The sequence below is a fragment of the Passer domesticus genome, chromosome 4, assembly GCF_036417665.1.
Source record: "Passer domesticus isolate bPasDom1 chromosome 4, bPasDom1.hap1, whole genome shotgun sequence".
NCBI lineage: Eukaryota > Metazoa > Chordata > Aves > Passeriformes > Passeridae > Passer > Passer domesticus.
This window is the reverse complement of record NC_087477.1, coordinates 25,264,775-25,289,773: the sequence shown is the minus strand read 5'-3', so window position 1 is coordinate 25,289,773 and position 24,999 is coordinate 25,264,775. Positions and strand designations below refer to the sequence as shown.

Sequence of the window (24,999 nt, the reverse complement as noted above, 5' to 3'; positions counted from 1 at the left end):
CAGAAGGAAAGAATAACCTCTCTCAAAGTTTGACTTCTTACCTCCCTTAGTATCAGTTGCTCTGGCACATCACAAAACAGCCAAAAATATTTCTCCTGTCTACTTGCACTGCAAAGTCATGATGAAATGTAGCCAGAAGTACAACACTGAAATGGAACACTCAATTTCCTCAAAATAAAAGTAATTTTCACCAAAGGCATAAGTATTTCTCATACTGGAAAGATCAACCACCATTATTATTAAAGCAAGCTAATGGAAGACCAGACATTACAGGCAGACAACTGTTTTCTGCAGACCAAGAAAAACACCCTTCATTTGAATTACAGACTACACAACATGCCTAGTACAGACAATCAAAGTTTCCCTAAATATTTCACAAGAACTCCTTTTGCCGTTGTCTGCATCAGCTCCCAATTCATCCATGAGCCCCTAACTTCCACAAAGCTGTAAGAAGGGAAGAGGACCTTGAGGTTTGCATGCTCACATAACATAAGCAAGATTATCTAGACCAGAATGCATATTAGCGTCCTGTTACCACTAATTGTTTAAAGTTCTTTCACCCAGACCAAGCGAAGAGGAAAAACTACTGGCCCTGTTACCTGTCCTGGACTTGCTCAGATTTGTCAGCAGTTACCAGGAAACACAGAGAACTCAAAGTTTAGGTAAAAGATTATCTGACGTCAAGTGGATTTTAATTAGTTGCCCATAACCAAGTCTGCACTATGTAGTATAAGCATCTCCACTGGATATTTATACACCCTTAGACTAAAAGTGGTAGTAAAAAACAGGAACAGGATGTTACACATTTTAGCAGCAAATCACATTTTAATATGGAAAAGCAAGGTTCTTTCAAGATAATGTAACAATGTACCACTATTCAAAACCAGCCTCTTCATCATTCCATCCATTTTTCTCACATAGTGCACAAGCACTACCACCACGCTGGTAGAGCAGTGCTTCCACAAACTCACTGAACTCTGAAAGGAGCCTTTTGAGTACTCTTCCATGGGGCCAATCTTTTGTTAATTATGCACCAATTTAGCTTTTCATTACTATGTGATTCATCATTCCATAAGCCTCCCTGAACAATGAAGAAAAACAAATGGTCTGTAAACCCACTGCTTACCAGAACCAGCAAGACGGTTTTATTCACAGCAGGTTTGAGACATGCTCTGTCTATAAACCAAACTTAAGAATGCTTTAGCTCTACTGAATTTACTGATTAATAATCCTCAAAATAAAAAAATAAAAAGGAAACAAAGCTGTGTTTCCCACAAAACTTAAGCTACCTCTGAGGAAAGGAAAAAATTCAACCCCATGGCTAAGCAAGAAAGCCTCAAGAGCTCCTGGATACCCTGGTTATTTAACTGGCTGCCAGCTACTGGCCACTTGGATGCCTCTGGGAAGCAGAGTTACCTTCCTCACTCTAGATCTCTGCATGCAGCAAAAATAATGCTTCTCCCAGGACTCCCCACTGCATTTTGTGTGCACACACACACAGATTCCAGCCACACACATGCAGTTCCCACTTCCAACAACTCACCACTCTGGTACAGGAGACATTCTGGAGTACACGTAAAGGGATGGCACAGAAGTTTTGATCTGAGCTTCACAATTTGTTTGAGTTTCTCTTCCTAACACAAACATCCCAGTCTTGTAACAGAAAATGCTTTTATAATATACCATCATAATCTTTGCTTAATGCAGTAACAGAAAAAGTACTCTATCACACTTCAAACTCTTCCACAGAATAAAGATAAGCATGGAAAGTAACTGATGGATGGATTCAGAGTCTGAATTTGAACAAAGTTATCATGTAAAACTTCTGCACCTAAGGATTATATTTGAGAAACAAGAAAAACTTTAGAAAGGAACTTCTAATAATGTTTTAGTGTTTCCTGACAGCAAAAGTGTCCCTTCTCAGAAAAAAGCTGTGTCAGAATTTTAGAGTAAACCAAGATTTACCATATCTGCCACTGAAAATCTCTTCCAAGACTCTTTAGAAAATGAGATTTTTTTTCTTGCACCATTTTTTATTCCAATCAGAGCTTGTCTTGCTGTGACCTGCAGCATTACTAAGCTAGCAGGATTGTTCCAAAACAAGCTGTATCATCAAGAGTTGACACTCCAGAAGACATAAAACCAGATAAGCTGTGGAAGCCACAGCCGACCCTGTATGTGAACATCAAAAGAAGAAGGTGGCATTAACCAGGAATCTAAAGAGGTAAACTGCAAAAGTAGAAATAGATGGCATCACAACTGCTCAGCCTCTTGAATAGAGGAAAACAAGAATGCCTTTATATGAAATGCAAGGGAAAAAAATCCCCCTATAGCAGAGACAGGATGAGATCTGACTGATCAGGAAAAATCAGTTTGGTTTGGCTTACACTATCCCAGTTAATCAATGACTAATAATAGTTATCAAGGTCTACAAGAAAGGAAGTGAAAGAGCAGAAACAATGCCTGCTTTCCTCAATATGTCAAGCTATGATCCAGATTTTAGAGACTGAAAATTGAGATGACAACATCTGGCAAGAGCCTGTATTTGTGGCACGAAGGACAGCTCCAAGAAGCTCACAAGCTCAAAGCAGGTAGAGCTTGAGGACAGTGATGTTAAAACTAAACAAGGAAATTGGGTGGAGGGGGGGTGTGGGGGTGGGGGAAATGAGGAAAGAGGAAGAAAACTGCCAGAAGTAGGACTGAAAAACAAAACATCTGGCAAACAAGCAAGAATGTGCCTTCAGCACCAAGTTCACTTCAGTAAAGAAGGGTACAAAAGAGTTGCTAGGACTCAGAGAAAAGAGCCCCTAAACAAAACTAGATGGATTCTGCAAAGAATCGAAAAGAGACATGGGGAACCTGGGAAAGGAAAAGCTACTCCAAAAAAGGGGAAAACTGAGGAAAAGAGTAGACAAGATGCATTCATACAAATAAAAATCACAGAAACCATCAATCTGTTCAAGAATATAAATGGTACCTGAGATTATTTAGACAAGAGCCGATTTTCAATAATTGATTGATTTAGTTTAGCTACTGATTTAGCTACTGATTGAATTTTCAGAATGCTTCAGCACATGAGCTGAATGAGGGACAGTTAGAACATACGGTGCAAAGACATGAAGGAACTTGAACTGGGCTTCAGCAGAGTGCAGAGGAGGAGCTGAGAATTAGGACAAAGCCAGCAAGTGGTATAAAGGGAGAGGGATGTGTATTAAGAAAGAAAACAAAAAAAAAGAGAAAATGCAGAAACAATGGAGAAATTAAAACTTAGATTTTTTTTTTCACCTCAGAAGTCTAATCAAAGTCTTTCTCTAGGCTGCTATACATGCATTGCTACACTAGTTTTACTTAAACCCAATAATATCACCACTGCAATTTTTATAGATATAATGCTTCTGCCAGTAGTTACCACAAAGGCTAAGAAAAAATTCTTCTCCACCTGCACATCAGGGTTAAGTGCTGAAGAGGCTCAAGTGGGGGCATTCTGCTTTCCAGAAGCATCAGCCTCCTGCCACCACCAGAGGGAGATTTCTAAGCGTAACTGCATCAAAATAATCTTCATGGGCTCAAGGCAAGATTAAGATTATACCGTGTTAATTTGTAAAAACAAACCAAGAAAGTCCATAACTAAAAGGTATATAATCTAAGATAAATTAAAGAGGAGGCGTATGAACTGAGCTTACTTCTCCCAAACTCACACAACAGGTTACCAGCAGAAATAAGACCTAGGGCAACAGAATGGCATTCAAGTGATCCATCCACTAAAGCAGACTACCTACTAGATTGAAAATCCTAGTAATGCCATGTCTTGACTAGGATTAATTTTTCTACACAGCATTGCTGTAGTTTAACCTCAACTTGCACCACACTGGCCCATTGCTCTCAGATGGAATAGGGCAGAGAAACAGCAAGGTAAAAGGTAGAAAACTCATGAGCTGAGATAAAGACACTTTAATAGGGAAAGCAAAAGCCATGCAAGCAAGCAAAGCAAAAAAGGAATTCATTCTGCTTTCCATGGGCAAGCATGCCCAGCCTTCTCCAGGACTGCAGAGCCCCATCATGGGTAACAGTGACTTGGGAAGACAAATCACTTTGAATATCCCCTTCACCTCCCTCTCCTTCTCGCCCCTGTTTTATACGCTGAGCCTGACATCGTATGTGGGGGACATCCACTGGGTCAGCTGGGGTCACTGAGTCTCCTCCCAGCTCCATTTGCACTCCCAGCCTCTTCATTGGTGGAGTGGGGTGAGGAGCAGAAAGGCCTTGCCTCTAAGTAACTGCTGGTCAGCAATAACTAAATCATCCTCATATTGTCAGCATTATTTCCAGCACAAATCCAAAACACAGCCCACACTAGCCACTATAAAGAAAATTAACTCCATCCCAGCAAAACCAGCACAAGCATGCAAGCAGCTCAGTGTCTAACACCTTCATAAGCCATACTTTCAACAAAACATCCTTTTAGTTTTTGGATTATTCCAGTTCTCTGAGGTAACATATACAAGCACAAATCTATCACCCAAGAAGTAGAGAGTAAGAGCACACAGTGGGGAAAAAACCAGAAAGCTAGATGTGTACCTACTGGTCCTTCATGACCCTAGAACTACCACCAAAATTATTATTCACAATAACCTGCAGGGTAACTGACTGATGTAAGACATCAGGAGGATTTAGTTCCTATTAATTCTAGTGACAGTTGCCATAGTTCTGCCTCAAAACAAAATCTCAGTGCCTGCCTCAAAACAAAATCTCAGTCTCTAAGTACAAGAGAGTAGTGCAATATGAATGCCACAGTAAAAGTGGCTATTATACATTCCCTACAGATTGCTTGTTCAAAATCTCTCTTGTCCATGAAGGGAGATTCAGACTCAATACATAGAAAAAGGCTTACAAGGGTGATAAGAACATAGAGAATATATCATATGAGAAATTAAAATTGTTCAGCTCATGTAGCCTAGAAAAAACAAGTTGACAGGACATATTATGATTGCTATCTCTAAATATGCATCAGTTCAATAAATGCAAAGAAGGGAGAAGAGCTACTTAGACTCAAGGACAGTGCTGTCACACAAAAATAGTGGGTATAAAGTTGCTCGCAAAGTTTATGTTGGAAATCAGATGACTATAACAGCAGTGAGCACTGCAGAAAAGCTGTCAGTCTATATGCATCTGTGGATTACACTTGAGAAAAAGTGATAAGAAAAGGAAATCTCCAAAGGTAAGTTTATCCCCTAACACAAAACTGTGTGAGGATAAGAGAAAAATTGAAAGGATGTCAGTGGGAGAAAAGCTGTTGGCTAGAACCCAAAGGTCTTGGGAATACAAAACATGAGCAAACAATTCAAACAAAGAAAACACTTCTTGCAAATTGCCCGGCTTACCCTGTTGAACACAGGTAACATCATGTAAAGTTTTTCTTCCTGCTCTTTCTGGGTCATGTGCCGTGGAGGATGACAGAGCTCTGTGAAGAGGCGCCGCAGATGCATCAGGCCCAGCGCGTTGTCCTGGGGGCTGCACTCCTCCTGCCGGGGCCGGCCCATGATCCTCTTCACCATATTCATCTTGGCTGACTTCGGGAGGCTCCCTTGTATCCTGCTCAGAAAGGAAAAGGAACATGCTGAGTACAAGAGACTGTGGCATTACTCCATCAAAGCCTTCAAATACATAGCACCCTCTCTGACAGTAAGTACCACACTGGAGTTAAGAGCATTAGCTAATTTTACATGCCTGGCATTGATCAGGAGAATTTAAAGCCAACAACCTGAAAGAGCAAAACATCTGATATTGTCCAGCAGAAAGCATTGCTGGCCAGGCTTTGAACACTGCAAAATGCTTTGGTACTTTTTAATGGATGAGTTTTACGATCCTTTGGTGCACATCCCATGGCATTTACAACAGTGTTATCTCCATAATGCAAAATATTCTCAAATTCATTCTAGAATAAAAACAGTACTTTAAAATCTAATCAAACAAGACCTTCTAACTCTCTCAGACATCAGCTTTATCATACAGAGACAAGCATAGATTTTTTTTCCTGACTTTCCTGTGGCAAAGAGACAAAGCTGTCCAGTGGAGCTGATGTTCATCTCACCCCTCAGCTACTGGCTCTGCACAATAACACCTCACTCTTCAAAACAACATGGACCAAGTCTTCCAACTGTGCAACTAAGTCTGTCAGGCAGGACATTGCACGAGAGGCGTGAGGGTCAGAACAGGTAAATCCCTAAAGAGATGTAACCAATCAGACACTGCAGCAAAACGGACTAACCTCACAACCACGTTCATGTTAGGGAAGGAGTAAGGGGAATACATGGAAAACAGTTTCTGCTCCATATATAAAGACCACCAGCAATTAAATACTCCACAGAATTGCAATGCCTACATCTCACTGCTTAAATGCAGCCAAAAAACCAAAGGTCAGTAACAGCTGTAAAAATTATTCAAGAGTAGAAAATGCCTTGCAGCAAGAAACTTAAAGAGCTTAATTATTTAAACTATCAAAAAGGTCACCACAAAGGGTCGATTAATAAAAGGAGAAGTGATGATTCCAAAGGTGCTGTAATTAGAGCAATGAAGGGAAAGCAGATGTTACTGAAGAACTCCAACCCAAAGATTAAGTTGTGATGAAAGACTGTAGCTCGGTGCTAAAACCAGGAAAACAACATCAAAAACAAACTAGAGCTATGCTTGTAAAAGTGAAGGAAATTAACTACACATAAGAAACATTAATGAAAGAAAAATATTGTCTCTCTAACCCAAGAAAGAGATACCTTTCTGGAACACGTTCAGAAAACGTATTCATGAGGTATTTTATTAACGCACAGTAAAACATTAGGAACTAAAGCTAATGAACATTTTAGTACCATTATTTTCATAATTCATAAAATGAGAAAATGAGAAGTCAGCAAAAAAGCTAAGCTAAGTTACAAGCCAGCAACTGTAAGTCCATGCTGGAAATGTGCACTGGCTTTTCACAACTGAGGAAAAATTAGATAGAACTGAGTGCTGTCTTTTAGCATATCATCCCTAAGAAATAACATAAGTAAGACTTTGAATCAGCATTAATCACGCAGTTAAAAATAAAACACAGTTTCCTCCAGCAACCCATAGCTTTTCCAAAACTCCTCAGTTTGAGGATGCTTCTCTTGCTGTAACAGGTAAACTGATAGAATACCATATCTGAGCTTAAAGACCCAAACCTTCACTGCCTAAGCAGCAGGAAAAAGTCTGCATCTTCTTTTTAATAAATCTTTTGAAAACAATATTTTAGATTTCTTTTTATGATTCACAAAATATTGAGAATTTATATACCCACCCAAAATTCATGTTGTCATGAAATCCATGACTGCTGTGGACTTTTCCTCATGTGGCCAATTTTTCTTTTAAATTCTACTACTTTGTTCAGCCTAAGCACACACCTAAACCAGAAATTTACACTGGTTCAGCCACACACTTGTAATTATAGATCTGACAAGGTTTGTACAGTCAGAGAAGTCCAAAGAAATGTTACATACTATTTTCCTAGTGTAAAGGAGCCTACTGGAATGGCAGTTTTGATCTGTTTAACTCCACCGGGGCAGTTAACCCCAAGGGAGACAAATGCAGAGAACCATTACAATAGTCCTCACTTCCTCCACACAGTCATGGTCCCTCCTGTCTACTCCTCACTACAAGAAGAGGAGAAGGGAGGGGATGTAATACCATTTTTTTTTTCCAGAAGTAACAGAATTCCAAAATAGATACTATTTCTGGAATTATTCCTGTGTTTCTCTCTTGTTAGAAAAAAGGCTAGTGTGGGCTCCAGGCAATGTAATCTGAAATATACTGTACATAAAAGCTGAAAGAATTTCTGTGATTTATTTTTGCCTGCCCAAAACTGGTGATATTTTGTCTGGTTATCACAGCACAGATTGTCTATGGGAAGAGAGCTGTCAGCTCTGGGACCTTCAGCATTAGGCCCAAATCTTAGATATATGAAAATGAGCAGTGAAAGAACAGTTATATTGCTACTTTGTCCTGTACAAATATTTTGACTGATCTTTTCTTTGTTTAGAATTAGGCCTGCAGAAGAGAAAGCAGTACACCTAAACCTTTCACTATAAACAAAAAGTATAGAGAAAAAAGGCTGCTTCTTCTCTAAGTGAAAGCATCTGCACTATTAATCCTCAGTCAGTCCCGACCATCACATGTGACTTGAATTCAGCATCAAGACCCGGCAGACCCCTTAATGTCAAAAATGAAAAGATTCCAGTATTTTCAGTAACAGCTACTTCACCTGCTCACAACTGCTTGTTTACATCACATGACAGTAATTAAGACAAGCAAACCCAAAAGCTAGGGAACACCAGTCTTGTAAATGATTGTGGAGCTTGAATTTGGCCTGGCTCTGCACATGCATTGCAGTAGAGTCTTAAATTGCACACTCACTTCCTACAGTCCCCAGAGAGCCTCCCGCCTCTCTCAGCAGATGCTTCATGAGCAGCTGGTTGGTATTTTGTTACTTCATCCCTCAGAGCATCATGCTAAACCTTGACTCCTACAACCTGGACTGAAAGGCTGCTCTGTACACCCAGTACTGCATTTCCTCAGGGATCAGAATGCATCACAACTAATAAACCAACTTCCTTTCACAGATCTGCCCCACAACACAGGCATTGCAACAGTCTTAATATCCACACAATGAACACACATCCTCCCTTATGCTAAAATTGATGATGTCTAATAATATGGTATCTATTTGAAGATGCTTTGGAGAGCAGCTAATCCTTCAATCTTGCAATGCTTGAATCTTTCTGCTTGCTTGGGTTGTGTCCCTTAGAGACCAGCTGATGTCCTTCTCCTCTCAGCTTGTGATCTCAGAGCTAAACACCCAGTACACCCAGACGCAATTAGAGGGCAGCTCCAAAAATCTCAAGAAGAATTTTGTGGAAGTGGCAAGGACAGAACCTGTTCTCGGCACAGGAGTCTCTTCCCCGCCTCGCATTCCCTCTTCTGGCACGTACATCCCACTGCTACCCCACATTCTTTGCTACACAGCCCTGATGAGTTTCTTCCCCCAGCAGGCACACTCTTCAGAGGGAACCTAGGAGTTGGACATTCCAGCTGTTGGGTGTTTGGCTTTTTTAAACTGAGGAAGAAGTTAGAAGTTATTCTGAGAAAGCAAACTAAGCAAGTGGAAGTTCTGTGACACAGCCCCACCGTGACAGGCACGCCGTTTATCAGGAGGGTTGAACCATTGTACCCACCTTCTGCTACTAGAGCTAAAAATGAGAATTAATGGCAGTTGCAGAGCATCACGTTCTGTATGGACCAAGACTAAAATAAGACACTTGATGAGTAGATTACAAACATGCACAATAAAACCACTGCTCTTGTAACAAACATGACAGTTTTCTCTTAGTGGCAGAAGTAGAAGAATCTCCATGTGAGGAGAAATGAAGCAAGCAGTGAAAGCACAGCATAAGCATCCTCACTTTAAAAACTGCCCTTTGTTTCCTTCCACAGGCTGTCAGATGGCTGCACATTTCCCCATGAGCATAAGTGAGGCTGACCCATTTGAACAGCTCTGATATAAAGCCATTCACCAAGGTTCTTCACTTTACTGTTAAATTTATACAGGAATCCTACAAGATGAACCCATGACATTCTCCAGAAATTTCACAGGAGTTAGTGTAAGAGCTAATTTCTACCCTTCAAAATATTTTAAAGTGTTTTCTACTGTTAGTGCAAGCTGTTGGAAAAATGATCATAAATTACATTACAGAAAATACCAACAACTTACAAAGCTCAAAGGCAGACACTACAAGAAAAACACAACACACACAATCATTAACACGAGTTAGGGTATGATAATGCATGGGTAATACTACTACAGCTATCAAAACATTTGTGAAGAAAAAAAAGTAGACAGAAACTGCATGAGACACACTCATTTTCACAACAGCTATTATAAATCTGAGCTCTGCATCTAGTTCCAAAAGGATGTTATTTAAATAAGCAGCTAGGTAATTAACTGCTTAGTAATTACAGTCACAAGTGCCTGTTTCTGCAGGCACTATATTGTTATTACATCAGCAGCTTAGCAGTGAAACAGGAACCAACTTCTCTCTTTGCAGATTGTAATGGGACACCAGTACACACCTCCACCCCAACTATCTCAGGACAATTAAATGTAAGTCTTCCTTCTACAATCAATCACAGAAGTCCATTAGGATCAGTAAATTCCACACCTGCTAGTTCCCTCCCCACTAGGTCTGTTACTTCTTTCCTGAATTTCAGGTTCCCTACGCATGTAGTGAATACTAACACTCTGAGGATGATCATCAGTATGCACTATTCAAAAGGACATTGTTTGGCCTTCAAAGGAAACAATAAAGAGCTGTTACTGGCTAGATAGACATCCATTTTTGCTTAGAACTGAGCAGGAATAAAAAATTCTCTTTGTAGACAAAAACATCAGTAGGAGGGGAAGCGAGGAACGCAACTACTTCCTCCCATTCCCTTTCCCCCCACCAGTCCTGCCACCAAACACAAAACAACTACTCACACACAAAGAAAATCATGCACAAGCAAGCTGTGTTGCTGAAAAGGATGCCATGAGCTCTCCCTGACAGAATGAACTGGCACACATGCCTTTGGGGAATGTTGCCTGGTAGAGAGCCTGAAGTAAATCTCATATTCTGCCCCAGTAATAAAAGTGCCTATTCCCATACTCTTGTATGATTTCCTCTTGTTAAATATCCAGTCATCTGGCTGAAACAGGAACTATTTCATTAACAAATACCCCCAACATGAAAACACCACCAACTCCCACTCCACCTTTTAAGTGTTGCTAAGTATCGTTAAGGAAGTTAAGGAAGGTGCGCAGGCAAGGATTTGCAAGGTTACACTGTTACATCAAAGTCATGACTTTTTTGTGTATGGTTTGGCTTTTTTCCTCCTCTGCTAAATAGCAAAATTTGAAAAAATTCAAAATTTACCTTAAGCAACCTTATGTTCCCACCTAAAAACAATCTTGACTTTTTTAGATGAACAGAAGAGCTAATACTGGTCTGTTTCTATAGGTTGAAGAGCTGCTTACAGAGGCGCCTCAGTTCACAGGGTAGTATCCAAACCTGAAAATTCAATGCAGCTATTTTTTGCTTTAACACCTCTATGAAACAAACAAGCCTTGCTATCCTTATTCAGGACATGTTTTTCCTGTTCTCTGAACTCCAGTCAGATGACAGCTAAAGAAAAAATTTCTCTGTTATTTGCAATATTAGAAATGCTATTCTTATGCTCAATCTGACCTTAATGCCTTGAAATCTCTGCAAAACCAAAATTCCTAATGCTTCAACAAATATGAAGAACTTTAGTAACTGTTTATTGAGAAAGATAAAGATATAAAACATGAACTATCAGACTTCTTCGATTTCCCACAAATTATTCATGATAATGACACATAATAGCAAGTGCTGATAGAGTAGATTTCCTGTGGTTTGTTCCCTCCTGAAGGTTAATGTTTTATATTCAGTGTAAAAGGACAACAGTTAAATAACAGTGATACTTTTGACCTATGCTGCAGGGATGGAGGAGAGCTGTCTTTCTAAAGACTAATACTGCTCTTACTCTTACTTAGTAATAACTTAAATGAAAATGACCTTTAGTTATATCAACTTTTTGGACTTCATTTTGTTCAAATAAGAAAATAAAGTACTGCTTTTGACCTCTGCAAATAGCCTATTTTTTCCCCTGACTTACCATGTAAAGCTTGTATCTAGAAGATAACTGTCACTGCATTTTCTAGTGCTTTAATAACCACATTTCCCAAAATCACTTGCACTACTATAACAAAATATTTTCAGGCTACAAACACTTCTTCTGCCACCTCCAAAAAATAAAGCCTGTAAACCAAAGTATTAAATCCTACCCCAGCTGAAAACTGTGTAGTACTTCTCCAAACTGCAGCTGAAGTTGCATCACTTTTCTCCATTGCTATCTCCGTGCAAGAAAAGCACAGACAACTTCCAACACCTCGAGTGGAGTCCCACAATCCAGAATGCCCTTGGGACTGAAGACTCTGAACATCATTGTTCAGAGCAATAGCACAGAACAAGAGCTACCTGGCATGAAGGACTACCCATTCATACATGGAGGCAAAAGGATGTGACTGCAGTCATTGCCCACAGACATCTGGGGATGGTGTACAAAACTCAAAACTCACACCTTGATGAAACAGAAAGGAACTGCAAGTTACTTTTACAGAGAGTAAAGATAAGAAGGAAGCAAATGTGTGCCACCTTTTCCTACAAGGAACAAATCTGTCCACACTGCATCTAGAATGTGATTTTTGCCTGGATGATGATAATTCCACTTCCTACATCTTTATTTAGCACTCATTATGATCTGTCATCACCATGAACCCAATTCTCAGTACTGTTTTTCTTTAAGGAAGCCTTTAACAAGACTTAAGGACTTCCATTTTCTCAGCTCAGTAATAAACTGATAACCAAGCTAAAGAATTGAAAATGCTGAAAAAGCAAACTGCCAGAAAGCTCAAATACAGGCTATTTAGACTGGAGACATGTGGACTTAAGGTGTCTTCCTTTCTACACTTTACATCTTTTTCAATTAAAATGAAAGATGAATTCTTATTTTGTCTCAAACTATCACACACAATCCTGAGAACGAAAAGGTAAATCTGCTGTTGTAAACATTTGAATAGCTAAATCCACCACTTGTTTAAAAGCAGCTTTTGAAAAACATCACGGGAACTGATGAGTAATTTTCACTTTTCAGAAGCCAAATGGCACGTAATGAATATTGTATCCAGCTAGGAAGAGCAGAAAATCCCATCTTTGAGGTATCTGTAACAGATGGTCCTTCATCTCTTCACAAGACCAAGAAACACCATCCAACCAACCCTAAGGCTACCTGAAATCCATATTTGACTGCTGGGTTCTACACACCTTCATCTATGAATTTCAATGCAAAGACTTAAACCATCTCATCTGCATATAAACACAGATCTGATCTCCAAAAACCAGTTTAGGTTTGCTAGCCATCAAAGAAGGTAGAAAATTCCATATCTCAAACTTGCTCCACGGTATCTGCTTAGGTTGGAGAAAAAAGACAATATTTACACCAGAAAAAGGTTTTCAATAATTCATGCAAGGCAGAAATATATTTCCAGTGCAGGGCTGAGGACCAAACAAACTCTTCATGTGTAAAAGAAACCTTTCTTCTTTATGAGATGAGGAATGGTCATTCCAGAAAATAAATCCATCTTGCCATGTTTCATTACCCCTAATCATCAGTCACAGTGAGGATCAAAGTACAGGGCTCTATGCAGGTATTATGTTAGAAAGGAGACACCTGCATTAGCACCTTCAGGTGGCTCATTCATAGACATCCAGGCTCCAAGAAACCATTGCCCCTGCTTGTGCAATCATACCATTGAGACATTTTTTCCACTATGACCTGCTCCAGTGTGGTCTCAAAGCCGGCAATCCAGCTCTGAGAGCCATGAAGTCTGAGCTAGCTCTGGACATACAATTCCTCCTCTACTCAAGGAATGCAAAGGACATTTTTTATACAGAAAATATGCTAACTGAGGAGACAAAAATATGCATAACACAAAAATCCTGACAGGCAGAAGCAAAGTCCAACTTGGCTGGAGCAGACACAAAACATGACAAAAATAGAGACATTGCTCACCAACATGTATTTTTGAAACACTTATTTATAGAAAAATGATGCCTAGTAAGTTAACAGGTTTTGGACTGACGGAACAGAAATTCTGTTCCTCAGTGTAACCGATATGAATACATTATAAACCCAGCAGATTATTCAGGAACCTATAATTTGTCAGATTTATGATAACCTGGAACTTTGTAACTGGATATTTGAGGTGGGAATGACACCCCTTAACACCTGCTGGTTGACAAGACAGTAGATAAACAAACTCATATTATCCTGCAAACCTCAATACTGCTATAAACACCTGCAGCCGAAAAACACATCGAGGAAAAGTAAATACTGAAACATCATTTTAGTTTTGAACATATGCTGGCAGAGTTGAAACATCTCAGAAACATTTGCAGCTCAGCAAAATTATCTGAAATGGAGGAATCAACTGGAACATTTTATCGGAAGCTTATGAACAAACTAACCTATGCAGCATCAGAATACCACAAAGACAGGTAACAACTGGCTAAAAAACTCAAACTAAGAACAGTCTATTTGCTTACTCAATATCTTGGAGAGCAACTTCTAATTGAATTCTTGATGTTTTCTGTAGTAAAGTATCTTGAGCGTCTTTGAATGCTGGTTTTCTTGTTTTGTTTTTGTTTTGTTTTCAAAAGGCCTAAATAAACTGATTTGAGTTAATTGGACAAACAGGATACTAGTTAGAGCCCATTAGGAATACAGCAGAACTGAAATTTGAGCTTGAAGTCCCAAACTGCATGACAATGACTAAACCATGAAATTCAGGAGAGAAAATTCTGCTAAGAAGCCCCCAGAAAACAAAAAAAGGGTGAGAGGATGAGAGGGGACACAGAAAAACAAAGAAAAATGGAAAATCATCTGGGATCTGAGGAGACAAGCGTGTGCTTGGTTGGAATACAGACATCAACAAATGAATAGGAATAATAACACTGCTCTGGAAAGTGGCTCTTGCATTCATAGTAAACAAGCAAAGCAAAAAAGCCTTCCTAGGAAAGTTATTGCATTCAAACCAGTAGTGAAACAATGAGCCACCATCAAGAATAGGGAAGAGTGCTTTGGTCTATTCACCTTTTGAAGTAATGGGGAGTGGGAGGGTGTGGTGTGGAAGAGGGAAGGAAACCAGTGAAACTGGAACAGGAGAGAGCTGTATATCCTCACAGTAAGGCCATGCAGGAAGCAAAGTAGCCCCAAACAGGACATGTTCAGTAATGACAATAGTGACCTAAGCATGGTTCTCATATTTAGCTAGAAAAGCCACCAAATTTTTTTAACAGGATCACGGTCCCTATTTGTGGTAGCAGGTTTTCTTCTCAACAGCAATCTAAAGCAAAAACTTCCTGCAGCCATGTAAACCAGCCATTTATACACCAAAAAGAAAACATTTATTCTGCCTTTAGGAAATTTGCATATGAAGGAACAGTAAGTAGAAGCCCATTACCTGTAAAATTTGTCTCCATAGAGCCACCCTTGTTTCTAACAACATGGATAAGAAAAACAACAAAATGATCCTACCAGCACATGTTTGGCTGATGTAATAAAATTCCTCTCTCTGCTACCATCGAGGCAGAAAGATTGTAACAAAAACTGCAGCCTATCTGCATTTAAATCAGCATTAAAGGCTGGGCAAAAATGTTTGTTTATTCTTCAAGCAATAGGAAGTAAATGAGGGTGAATAACCCAATGTTTTAAGCTGCATGTTCATAGTATCTCTATGTGCAAAACAAAATACAGCAGCCCAAGACCTTATAATTAGCAATTCAGTCCAGAGATTAATGGAAAAGAAGCAGAAATACTTGCATACACGTTACCTACTGCCTGAAATTAGGATGGTCCAAAGGCATCCACTGAGCTCCACTGGAATCAAGTTCTGCATACCATACAGTACAGAACCAAAGGACTACTTAGGCTGGAAAAGACCCTTAAGATCATCAAGTCCAACCTCTAATCCAGCACTGCCAAGTCCACCACTAAAGCATGCTCCCAACTGCCTCATCTGCACATCTTTCAAATACCTCCAGGGATGATGACTGGAGCAGCCCCTTCTCTGGGCAGACTTTTTCAATGCTTGATAATCCCTTCTATGAAGAACTATTTCTTAATATCCAATCAAAGCCTTCCATGGCACAACTTGAGGACATTTGGTGGCTGACACCACCAAATGGGATCCTGGAGTGCATCTGGTAGATTGGGGGAGGTGATCCTGCCCCTTTACGCAGCCCTGGTGAGGCCACATCCGGAATACTGTGTTCAATTCTGGCCTCCATAGGACAAGAAAGACAAGGAGCTACTGGAGAGGGTGCAGAGGAGGGACACAAAGATGATGAGGGATCTGGATCACCTCCCATGTGCGGAGGGACTGTGGAAGCTGGACCTGTTTAGTATGGAGAAGAGAAGATTGAAGGGGATCTCATTAACGCCCATAAATATCACAAAGGTGGGTGCCCAGAGAACGGGACCAGACTCTCTGGCAGTGCCCAGTGACAGGATGTGGAGCAATGGCCATAAACTAAACACAAGAAGTTCTGCCTCAACATGGAGGAAGAATTTCTTCACATTGAGGGTGGCAGAGCCCTGGAGCAAGCTGCCCACGGAGGTTGTGGAGTCTACTTCTCCGATGATATTTCAAATCCACCTGGACATGCTCCTGTGCCACCTGCTCCAAGTGACCCTGCCTTGGCAGGGGGGTTGGACTGGATGATCTCCAGAGGTCCTTTCCAACCCTAATGATTCTGTGAATTCTTCTCATCCTGTTACTTGGGACAGAAGACTGACATCCACCTCACTAGCACTTCCTTTCGCGTAGTTGCAGAGAGCAGTAAGATCCTCTTTGAGCCTCTTTTTCCCCAGGCTAAACAATCCCACTTCCCTCAGGTGCTCCTCATAAGAGGCACTACCAGTGGGAAAAACAGTAAAGATTCCTATGCTTTGTATAACTAAGCAAGTATTGTAACAATGGGAGAAAAGTACTGTCTTTTCTCCACACCTTCCTTCTCTTCTGCTCCTCCCTCCCTTCTCCTTCCCCTGACCCCTCTCTGTTGGGTGGCACAAATTGCAGATAAAAGCAATTCAACCCCTGTCAGTCTGATCTTCAGTCTTCTTGAGGATTACAGGTAGAGCTGGACTATGTCCTGGGCTCCCAGGGTGGTTTTGGATCCAGCTCCACCAGACTGCACAGGGAAACACTTCTCAGGAGCCTCACATGGAGCAAAGACAAAAGAGCTGATTGTGAACCTTTCCTTACAGAAAACAGCTCTAGCTGCTCAGTAACACAAGAGACTGCTGCTCCCAGAACACTGTCTTGCACAGAAAGCCTGGGACAGATCCAAGGCACGACTGAGCTGTTTGGATTTAGAAGTAAACCATCAGAGCTACAAGATTTCCATCCCCAGCAGTGAATGAATGTGTCAGATAAAGGATTAAACAGGAAAAAATAAGAGAGGGTAAAGAAAAGACAAAACACCCCCACAAAATAAACACTTAACAAGAAAAAACACAAACATACAAAGCAGACTAAAACTGCAGACTGTAAAAGCAATATTAATTACTCAAATGAATGGATTCTTCCAGTTCTCCAGTGAATTTTTTTTCAATGGCACACTTATTAAATTATCAAAGTGGGCGTAGACATTATTGTATATTGTAAAACTGGTGTCTCTCATAAAGAGAAAAAGCTGCAACAGTTTAGAAAACCCATACCTATTTTGCTCATTTTTGATTGCTGATAAAGAGGTTGGTATATTTATTATTTACCATAACTACTTTCAAAACTATTTTTGTTTTTCTCTTCATTACTTGTGTTTTAGCCCTGCTTGGCAACAGTACCAAAATAAAAGCTGTATTTCACAATGAATAAATGATTTCTTGACACCAGTCTGCAGTGTATTACAAGAGTAAATATCTAGAAATCCTCCCAAAAGTGAGTTTCTCTTTTTTAAAGGGAAAAAAGGAAGCCTATAGCATTCAAGAGTCAGGGAAAATACTCCCCTTATATTATTTTCTCCAACTTGTTAGATTTCTCAGAACATTTGTAATATAACTCGATAACAAGCTTGCTTCACAACTACTGCACTCAAGGCTCATATTAGCTGTATTTTGAAAACTACCCACATGACAAACTAAAATCAATTATTTTCTTCCTTAGCTGGGATGATAAATGTCAACTACCTACTTTTAACATATTTCTCTAGAGCCAACATCCTAAACACAGAAAATTATGCACTGGTACATTACTCATTTTATTCAAAAATATCCCTAGATTTTGACTAAATCTCTGATCAATTGCAGCTTTGGTTCTCCTATAACTTCTCCTATAACAGCAAGTCTGACAACAAGAGGTACAACTTCACACGTGCTAGTCATGGAATTAAATTTTAGTCTGTGGGGGAAAGGTATCACGCAAAGAAATAAAAGCAGCTGGGATTCATTTAGGTTTCCTCCTACCTTGAATTCTTGAAGTTCAGTGCCAGCATCTTAGTTTTCAAGTCGTCCCCTTGTAAGACACAAGAGACAGGAGACAAGCTCCCGTGCCTCCAAGGTGCTGCCAGCCCTTGGTCAGTAAACATCCCTGTGCCAGCCAGGCGGCTCTGCCGAGCTTTGCGCCACCAGCCCCCGCGCCGACTGTACCAGTGCTCTGGACTGTACCAGTGCCCGGGAATGTACCAGTGCCCGGGAATGTACCAGTGCCCGGGAATGTACCAGAGCCCGGGAATGTACCAGTGCCCGGGAATGTATCAGTGCCTGGGACTGTACAGTGCCCGGGACTGTACCAGTGCCCGGGAATGTACCAGTGCCCGGGAATGTACCAGTGCCCGGGACTGTACCAGTGCCTGGGAATGTACCAGTGCCCGGGAATGTACCAGTGCCCGGGAATGTACCAGTGCCCGGGACTGCACCAGTGCCCGGGACTGCACCAGTGCCCGGGAATGTATCAGTGCCCCGGACTGTACCAGTGCCCGGGACTGTACCAGTGCCCCAGAATGTACCAGTGCCCCAGAATGTACCAGTGCCCGGGACTGTACCAGTGCCCCAGAATGTACCAGTGCCCGGGAATGTACCAGTGCCCGGGACTGCACCAGTGCCCGGGAATGTATCAGTGCCCCGGACTGTACCAGTGCCCAGGAATGTACCAGTGCCCAGGAATGTACCAGTGCCCGGGACTGCACCAGTGCCCGGGAATGTATCAGTGCCCCGGACTGTACCAGTGCCCGGGACTGTACCAGTGCCCCAGAATGTACCAGTGCCCCAGAATGTACCAGTGCCCGGGAATGTACCAGTGCCCGGGACTGCACCAGTGCCCAGGCGGGAGGGATTGTAAGCAAGGAGCAGCTGCTCTCTCCCGGCAGGCTGGGACTCCAAGGGAAGGGATCCCTCGTCCTTGCAATGCCCAGGCCCCCGTCACTGACACAGCTGCTTCACAAAGGATAAATCCAGCTCACACAAGCGCCGGATCAAGATGAAAAACTGTGTGCTCAAGCAAATCGACATCTGGTCAGCAGTACAATCACTGCAAAGGAGAATGACGTATCATGGCTTACAAATTAATTTGCAAGATGACATTTTCTTGCTTCTCTTATCACACAAGAAAGTAAATACGTTTCAATTTCGGTTACAACAGAACTAATTATTCTGGGGGGAAAAATAAACTAAGGACAAGAGACACTCCTTACTAGAATCTGGATCAAATGCAATGTGGATTTTCTTGATTAACTCTTCTGCTTTTAAGGGTTTTGTTGATTTGTTGTGGTTTTTTAACACTGTTTACTATTCTAGCTTGCAATGCCACTTTCATGCACAGCACCATACAATCTAGAACTGCCAGGTGATTTGTTTCAATAACAAAAACTATTCAGAAGTAGTAGTATTTTCCAAGGAAATGCATTATGTTATCCAAACTTGCATATTATGTCTCACCACTACTCTTGCCCCTTCCCCTAGTAATAAGGAAGGGTACAGAAAATAACGAAGGGTACAGAAAACAAATTATGATTGAAGCTGCAGTTCTCTGAAAATAATTCACCCAGAATGATTCTCAAATGACTATAGTGGACACTGCTTTCCAACTAAATTTATCCCAGAAGAAGAGAGCTTGAGCATCCACTTAGTAAAAGCACAACTACTGAGATGGCACTTTTCCCTTGGACTCACCTACGCATACACACAATACTCACACTAAGGAAATAGACTTCCTTGCTGGAGGAAAAAACATCAAGAAGAGAAGAAAAAAAGGAATAATAATTGTCTATCAAATGCACTGTAATGTCATTTATAGGTACAGAAATTACTGAGTAATTATTTAATGCAAGTCCTTTCTTCTGCAGTGCTTCTGTGAAAGTGTATGGCCTCACTTAGATGACCTACACTGTGCTTGGCTGTTCCTGGATGCAAAGAACCTAGGGACAGAACTTGCTCCCCACAAGAGAATAAAACAGACTTTTTTAGTTGTTACCCTTTTCTCTGGTTTTGTGCTCCTTTTAAGCTTTGACAGTAAGCAGTGTACAGAATGAGGATAACTACTCTTGTTTTCTTGTTTACTTTTATGACAAACACAATGCAATAAACAGAGTGAAACCCAACAATATGCTGGCAAACAAAGGCACATGAAATAACTAGGTAAATAAATGCTCAATACTAAGATTTAATTGCAACAATAGTATCAAAGGCTTCTTCTCTTACACATCCATATATTCCTTCACAATTTTATCGTACATTTCTTTTAGTTTGATTTTATTTTACTCCTCTGTCTTCTCCTAAGGTGACCTTTTAGCAACACCAAAGAGTTAGCAGTACTTCGAATATACTCTCACTGCAACACAGGCAGGTGGTAGCCCACTTCTGCACTATTATTTCCTCACTTACAAAAATTGCTGCACATCAGTTTCATCTCCCAGCACTTTGAACAGTTATTCTTGAGTCTACAGGAATGTGCCTTTGAGATTTCTCCCAGGCAGCTTCCTGAAATTAAAATCAAACAAGGGAAAGCTCTAAAACTAGGTTTACCGTGCCTCCAGTTTGTTTCAATTCATGGGACTTAAAAAGTCTTTCCAAGGGACTGCCTAAGGCTTGCCTTTCACAGGCTATCACTTATCAGCAGTGGCTCTTCCAATATTCCCCCTCCCTTTGAGACAGAAGATGTGGCAAGAAACTTTCACAGCATTCCTGTAATTCCAATTACACCACTGGTGCACCACTCTCTGCTGCTAAGGTCTACCTTCATAATTTGTAGTTTTTCTAGAAAACCATTTGCTAGGATACCAAGCAAAAAGCCATACCCCAAGAAGTCAGGAAAACAGCAGCAGGGATCACAGAAACAGAGAACAGCATCCCCACAGAGATAACCTAAATAGAGATTTTTTTTAGTTTGGTTTTTTTTTTTTTTTGCCCCACTATGCTTCCCATCCATAAGAAACTATGGCATCACAGATGGGAACACGTCAGACAAGGGAGTTTTAGGCATTAATCTATTGCTAGCAAAAATTACTGACCCAGTGTGAAATATTAGTGTTTACCTCTAAGGGAGCCATGAAATGAATCTTTCATGATAACCTGACAACTATGAGAAGAGCATTGTGTATACAAGAGCATGGCACACAAGCACCCCTTTCTATCACAGGGCATTTAAAACAAAGCAGTATGACAGACTTCTCTGACACCATCCCAAGACAACAATTATTTCCATATTTCGTATCTTATTCTACAAAAGCTCTTAAAAAAATATGGTCACTCCTCCCTACTCACACATTTTTCTCCCTGTGGCAGAATAAAAAAACTGCTACAAACAAACACTTCCTTTCAAGGTCTAGGTTTCAGTGCTGCAGTTTTCTAAAGGATAGAAAAGTACCACAAGCTGTGCTGTGAGTGTTGCAGGAGGCCATCCAGTGCAGTAAACTCAGCATAATTAGGTTATACACACTGACTGAGCTCCTTTGGTATAACAAATAAACACAGGGTGAGTCAGGTTAAGCCAACACACACACTTTGCTTACCTCAGTGACAAATAGCTTCCTATCAACACTCTGGGCTGCCCATTCTGTCTACTCCCAAACTGACCTCACCAGCACAGCTCGTAAGCAAACTCCACTCCTTGTACTAAAACCTAAATCACGGGTGCCATTGACAAGCCCAGCCATGACAAGCTAGTATAATATGGAAGCCTACTTCAAATGCTTTTCTCCAAGTGATCTCAAATCCCTATTAAGGGCTCCACAGAATAATTTTTAATAATTTTTGCTCCTGCAATATAGTAATTTAAGGAAGATCCCATTTGAAAAAACCAAAATACTGCACATATTGCACTCAAAAGAACATCATTCAGAACCTTATACACTTCTATTTGTATCACTTCTATCACTTGCCTCCCTTATGCACTGATCTAATTCATCTGTCAAGGAAGCAAACTAATCAGTTTGACACAATTTTCTCCCTAGCAAATTCATGTTGGTTGGCTGTCTTCCCTTATCTCATTATCTCCTATGTGCTCATAAACTGTATGCAATTTTTACTATTATCCAAGTAGCTGCAGGTAAGTCATTCCACAGCTGGAGAGAAACTTAACGTGGCCCCATGGAGAGCTCGACCAAATCAAATATAGCAGGCTTAGGTCTGAAAGAACACAACCACAACCCTAAAACCAAGCTGTTAAGTTCTGCCAGTTCTTCTATGTCCTCAGAACTGGAAGAACAGGATGCATGATGTACCAAGGAAATATTTACTACATAAGTATCTGAATAGCAGATTGGGAGTCTAACAAGACAGTCTTCACAGTGTCACAAAATAGTCTGTATTCAACAGGCTGCTTGAAACCAACTGCTTTTACCAAGTCAAAAGGGAGACTACCATGAGAGGAGATCAATCTTTCATCTTCTTTTATTCTCCATAAAGCAGTATATATGTCTAAAAAAAAATCTAAACACAATAGGTTGAAGGGAGCTAGGTATTTTCTATTAAAGTAAAAAAAAAAGCATACTTCTGTCAGACCCCCTTGTGGACAGGTTTGTGGTTTTTGTTAATGAATAAAACATTGGAAACAAAAGCAGCAGCACAGAGCTAGAATGAAAACATTGATGTTGGAGTGCAAGATTTCACATGGAAGGATGTGCTTTGGGGTTTCTGTCTTTCTGGATGCTTTTGTTAAATTAGAAGTGATACCTCACACTTGAACACTGTACAATTCTCAGTTTCATATGAAATAATATAAAATGGTGAGAATACATCAATGACTAAAGCTCTTGATATGAAGTGGCAGCACTTGCAGTTGTTGAGCTCTTCATGCCCCAAAGAGTGACACCAACTAACACTTCCTTGTCTTTTCCCACTGGGTCACCTCTTCACTTTCAGTGTCTGTGACATGCTGTAGCCTTTTTTCCACTGGGCTGTTTTTCTTTTTGCTGCAAACAGGTCTGTATGTCAAAGGGTGTCCTAGCAAAGCTTGGACATTACTCTTCAGTAGCCACACCACACACACACCCCTATGTTTGTAAAGTAAGCTAACAAAGATTAGAATCCTTTACAGTAAACCAGACAGATTTCATAGATTTTCACTCAACTGCTCCTATGGAAATTCACCTCTTTGCTTCAGCAGTGCACTTCCACATGGCTACCCTCTTCCTGCTCTCCCTCCCACTTACTCCATCTAATTTTACTTGCTACATTCATTTTTTATCAGCAAAACCAAGCCTTATTGAATTTAACAGCTAAACAAGCTTTTTTTTTTACTTCACTAGTTAAAAAATACTCCACTAGTTAATAAATATACTTAATCCTTGGCAACTTTCCAAAAAACATGGAAATAAGCTGGACTGAAAGTTCTAGTTGCAAAAGAAAAGCCTCTTGTAGGCTGTAATATTTGTAGCAGGACTATAGGGAGCTCTGGGGAAAAACATTCACAGCAAGCAGTCTATACAGTTTGTACAAACCCAAGTAAAGTAGGATATAACACCGAAATACAAGTCACTTGAGGCAGAAGTAGAGATAACAGTACCTCTGTGTGGATACAGAATGGACCCTTCCTAGCCTGTCAACTCTACTGAAGATCAGGAGTATTCTTCTCTCAAAGTAAAAATGAGAAACTTGAGAAATTCAAAGAAAATCAGGCACTAAAGACTCATGTACTGTGATCATTCTTACCCTTTTTTTTAACCTATTGATGAAAACCTACAACTTTAATGCAGCTTGTCTCTGAGCATGCATCACACCCACACAACTTTCTGTGACCACCCAGCAATGTATTTCCACAGCATCCCCACAAATAAACAGAATCCTAAATTTTGTTTGGGTAGAGCAATTTTAAGCTGACTGTGTTCAGACAGTGCCTGAATTAACTCCCTTTCTGTGACAGGCAAATGAACTGCTTCACACAGAATTTATTGAAGGGTGTGCCAATTACAAATCAAAAGGCAATTTCCACAAAAGCTCTTCAACATTCACATCACTAACCTCTACAGCATTCCTGGGATCAGGGCAAACAGCTTCAAGAGAACAGGGCCCATTCCTTTCCGAGGTTTCTCTTCAACACCAAAGCTGCTCTCTCACTAGGTAAAAGAGAAAAAGGTTAGAATATAAATGTGACAATGAAGTCACAGAGCTCTGCTCTTCATAAATGAAAGAGGAGTCATTCCTATGACAACTGGACTTTCACAAACTAAGAAATCTTTTAAATAGCTCTGGGAAAAGGAACAGTAGCAAACTAGAAACTGGCAACACAGCAGCATTTCTCTGATTAAATGACACTCACTGAGAGCACATGAAGTGCTAAAAGAGTTAATACAAAGTGCAAGCCCAGTAATTAATGCACTGACAGCCCGTGATCAGCAAGAGCATCCCTCTGAGGAACCAAGTGACTTCTCATCATTACAGCAGGGGAATAAGAACTAAGCTACATTGATACTAACCCAGCTGAGCAACTGTGAAGCTACTGAATACAGAGTTTTCCCTGGCCTCTCCCCTAGTTTGTCTGCCTCTTATTTTCAGAGTTATAAAATATTCATCTTAGAACTTGCAAGCAGACACACACAAACCAACAAGGGGCACCAAGTCTGAGCTCACTTCAGCACAACTCCATGAATCCATCACAAGGTTCTCCAGCTAACCCAGACAGGTGGTAGAGGCAGTAAACCCAGCAGTGGTAACTGTAGGACCTGGCAGACAACCAGGTGAAATGCTGCACCTTGGTTATTAGCCATGAGTTGGCAGATTTCTGATTAATTTACCTCTGATTCCCAGTCAGTCCCATCTGGCACTGTTAGTACAGTGTTCCCACACTCTGGAGTACTGCACAATACAGGCATACCTAAA

The 24,999-nt window shown here is 40.7% G+C and overlaps 1 protein-coding gene across 14 annotated transcripts in view; it reads right to left on the bottom strand.

Moving 5' to 3' along the window:
- Window positions 1–24,999, bottom strand: part of WDFY3 (WD repeat and FYVE domain containing 3) — a 149,051-nt gene that overhangs the window by 91,936 nt on the left and 32,116 nt on the right. For 5 of the 14 annotated variants that reach the window (XM_064416660.1, XM_064416659.1, XM_064416658.1 and 2 more), the window contains exons 2-3: window positions 24,142–24,236; window positions 5,382–5,592 (exon numbers count right to left, since the gene is read on the bottom strand). In XM_064416660.1, the coding sequence (XP_064272730.1) occupies window positions 5,382–5,561 (180 nt within the window). In that variant the 5' untranslated portion in view covers window positions 5,562–5,592; window positions 24,142–24,236. Of the gene's footprint in view, window positions 1–5,381; window positions 5,593–7,315; window positions 7,547–18,150; window positions 18,265–24,141; window positions 24,237–24,999 lie in introns of those variants that run through there. The other 9 variants (XM_064416650.1, XM_064416652.1, XM_064416651.1 and 6 more) reach the window with 4 other exon arrangements.